General features: G+C 39.5%; 1 protein-coding gene across 3 annotated transcripts in view; it reads left to right on the forward strand.

Moving 5' to 3' along the window:
• Nucleotides 1–3,771, forward strand: part of LOC106878852 (alkylated DNA repair protein alkB homolog 8) — a 48,631-nt gene that overhangs the window by 26,122 nt on the left and 18,738 nt on the right. For all 3 annotated transcript variants that reach the window (XM_014928193.2, XM_014928192.2, XM_014928194.2), the window contains one exon: nt 264–306. In XM_014928193.2, the coding sequence (XP_014783679.1) occupies nt 264–306 (43 nt within the window). The remainder of the gene's footprint in view (nt 1–263; nt 307–3,771) is intronic.

Here is a 3,771-nt window from a genome sequence, read left to right on the forward strand (position 1 = left end):
ACACACACACACACACACACACACGATGGGCTTCCCTCAGTTTCTGTCTACCAAATCCATTCACAAGGCTTTGGTTGGCCCAAGGCTTATAGTAGAAGACACTTACCCAAGGTGCCACACAGTGGGACTGAACCTGGAACTGAGTGATTGAGAAACAAGCTTCTTACCACACAGCCATGCCTGCACCCGTTATGCAATTCCTTTCATTTTGTGTCTTTTATGGGTTGTTTATTCCTTACATTTTCTACCTTTTATCTTTCCAGCCTCTGAAACTCTGATTCCTGCCAAAACCGCATCTGAAAATGGGTATGTTGTTTTTGTTTTTGTATATTTTTTAAGAAGTTTTTATTAATTATTTTACATTTTTTGGATTGTATTCTTATTCTTTGTAGGTTGCATTAGTCTTACATTTGCATAGATTTTCTTCTTGGAGAGCACCAGACTAGATGCTTTATACCATTTTGTTTTGCATCTTTGGTTTTGTGTCTAAAATCCTTCTATTCATACCTCCAGTACTGATTTAAGTTGCAATTAACACCACGAATGAACACAAGACATTGTGACGTACTAGAGAGATCAGTAGACTCATCCATTGCAAGAGAATACCACAAAAAGTTCTTAGCTTTCTCATGTATCTGTATATTCTCTCCAAGTTCTTCTATTCTCTGCACAACTGAACTTGCTGAAAGGCTGATACAGCCAAACATGTTAGCTTTTTCAGGACACAAGTCATTTGCTGCTTCCATCATGCACTCTTTTATAAAGTTTCCATCAGTAAATGGTTTTTCTCACTCTGCCAACTTACTCCCTATTTTGTAACTTACATGAATAATACATTCATTTTCAACAAACTTTTCCGTAAAGAAATTCTTTTGAGATTCCAAACTGTTTCATAGATTCAAATTTCTCGAACCACAACTTTCCAGAATGTTTAGAATGTGTTGAGAGATGTTTTGCTTCATAGTGACGATGAATATTGTACTCTTTCATAACAGCAACACTTTTGTTGCATATCCAGCAACTAGCTTTCTGGTCGTTTGTTTCCACAAAGAAGTACTTTTCTTCCCATTCCTTATTGAAAATGCGACATTCATCATCAACCTTTCTATTCTTAGTAGCCATAACGATGGGTGAAAAAAAAACAAAAGCAGTCTTAGGCCTCGGCGTCAGATATTCTCGTTTTCATTGAAATCACTAATAACTAACTAGCCCGAGGCACACGTGATGTACTGTAGTAATTATTATGGAGCGTGAAATACATAGCGTGTGACGTGACTGACTCAGTTTACATACAACATGCGTAATCTAAGAACTGTAAGAAGCAGTGTAAAAGCATGTTTATTTTTTTCAGCATCCAATGGTGGGCCGGACAAATTGATGTTGCGGGCTGTAGTTTGGTGACCCATGCTGTAGGTCAACCTTCTTCTCCTCCCCCTCCTCCTGCTGATCATGATGATGATAATGATCATCATCATCATTGACATCACCATCCTTCTCGTAATCATTGTTGTTATCATCAGTTTCATCACTGTTATCACCATCCTTCCCAACTCTTCATCATCATCATCATCTCCTCTTCACCATCATCATCTTCATCATATTTATCATCATTGTCATTACCACTCTCCTCCTCATAATCATTGTCATCATCATCACCATCATAATCCTCCTCTCTCCTCCTCTTCCTCATCATTACCATCATAATCTCTCCCTCCTCCTCCCCATCATCATCAGCATACAGTCACCTAGGAGAATAATAATTCTTTTCATTAGGAAGAGAGTTATGGTGTTTATCTCATTAAACCATCAGTTAGATGATTACTGTTAAACCATTCACTAGCTACAGACGTTACAACTTAAACACTTTACTTTGCTCTGCTTTGGCTGAAGAACAAGAATAAGATGCAGGATGACACCATTTCATCATGCCTTGGTGTATATTATAATATATATAATACACACAGAGTTATTTGTTTGTTTGGCACAGTGACAGATATCTCTTTGTTCCCAAGAACAACAGTTCTAAACATTGCTAAACAGACAACAGTTCCTAGTGTTTCTGTTTTTCAACTTTCTCTTCTCTTCTGTAGAACTTTCAAGCAATGGAAAAAATGAAAAACACAAAAAATCGGTTCCTACAGGTTTTTTATGATGGTGGTGTGGTTAAGAATTTGGTCTCATAAGTATGGCTGTGTTGTTTAAGAAGTTCACTGTACTTTGCAGTCGTGAGGTTTCAGGTTCGATCCTGAAGTGTGACACCTTGGGCGAAAATCTTTTACGTTAGCCCTAGGGTCGATCAAAGTTTTGTCAGTAAACTTTGGTAATGGAAACGGTGTGGAAGCTCACCACTCATTCACACACACATATATAGACACACACATTAGATACATAGACACATTAGATACATACATAGGTACACGCATGCAAACATACATAGATAAACACAGGCATGCATTCATACATAGACACACACATACACATGCATGCATACATAGACACACTCACACATATATAGAAACACACATTAGGCACATAAATACGTTAGATACATACATAGGCACACACATGCACGCATACATAGATAAACACACACATGCACGCATACATAGATAAACACACACATGCATGCATACGTAGACACACATACACATGCACGCATACATAGACACACTTGTGCACACATACATAGACACACTTGTGCACACATACATAGGCACACTCATATAGATATAGATACACACACACACACAAAGTAGTGAAGTGACTGAACTGTTAGAGCACCAGGTCAGTTGCCTAGCAGAAATTCATGTTCTAGTTCTGTGTATCCTAATTTCAAATCCCACCAAGGTTAACTTCGCCTTTCATCCTTTTGGACTTGATAAAGTACCAGTCCTGTACTGGGGTTGTGACTATTCTTTTTCTCACTCTATCTGTCTTGTCTGTCTATCTTTCTTCTGGAAGAAATCTGCTGTGGTTAGACCTAGAGAGGGATGGGTACCACCAGGATAAAATGTACCCAAGACATATCGCATGTCACAGTAGAGACCCCACAACCATATAAAGTGCTGAGGGCTCAAGGCAAAGCCAAAGCAACCATCATCATCTTTTAATATCTGACTTCTATGCTTGGACAATTTGATAGTATCTGACTGGTCTGAAGACTATATTGTGCTTCAGTGTCTGCTTTGGTACAGATTCTTCCTAACCCCAACCACTTTACAGAGTGTACTGGGTGTTTTTTCATGGCACCAGCACAAGTGAGACACCAAGCAGCTTGCAAGACTAAAGATCCCTTTCAGCTGAGTAGGGTTACAGTAGGGAGGCAGCTTTATGTCCAGAGATGAGAGATTAAATTATGAGAGAAGGGGCCCATAACAAGACAGGTTTTTTTTTTTTTTTACTGCAGGTGAGCTCTATAACTACTTATATTATAGAAGGGAGGATAGGAATAACAGGTGGAGCTGGAAAGGGGATAAAATAATGGGGATGAAGTAGCTGGGTGGATAGTGAAGGTGTTGTTGTTGGCACTCCGTCGCTTACGACGTCGAGGGTTCCAGTTGATCCGATCAACGGAACAACCTGCTCGTGAAATTAACATGCAAGTGGCTGAGCACTCCACAGACACGTGTACCCTTAACGTAGTTCTTGGGGATATTCAGCGTGACACAGTGTGACAAGGCTGACCCTTTGAATTACAGGCACAACAGAAACAGGAAGTAAGAGTGACAGAAAGTTGTGGTGAAAGAGTACATCAGGGTTCACCACCATCCC

The sequence above is a fragment of the Octopus bimaculoides genome, chromosome 13 (assembly GCF_001194135.2).
Source record: "Octopus bimaculoides isolate UCB-OBI-ISO-001 chromosome 13, ASM119413v2, whole genome shotgun sequence".
Classification (NCBI taxonomy): domain Eukaryota; kingdom Metazoa; phylum Mollusca; class Cephalopoda; order Octopoda; family Octopodidae; genus Octopus; species Octopus bimaculoides.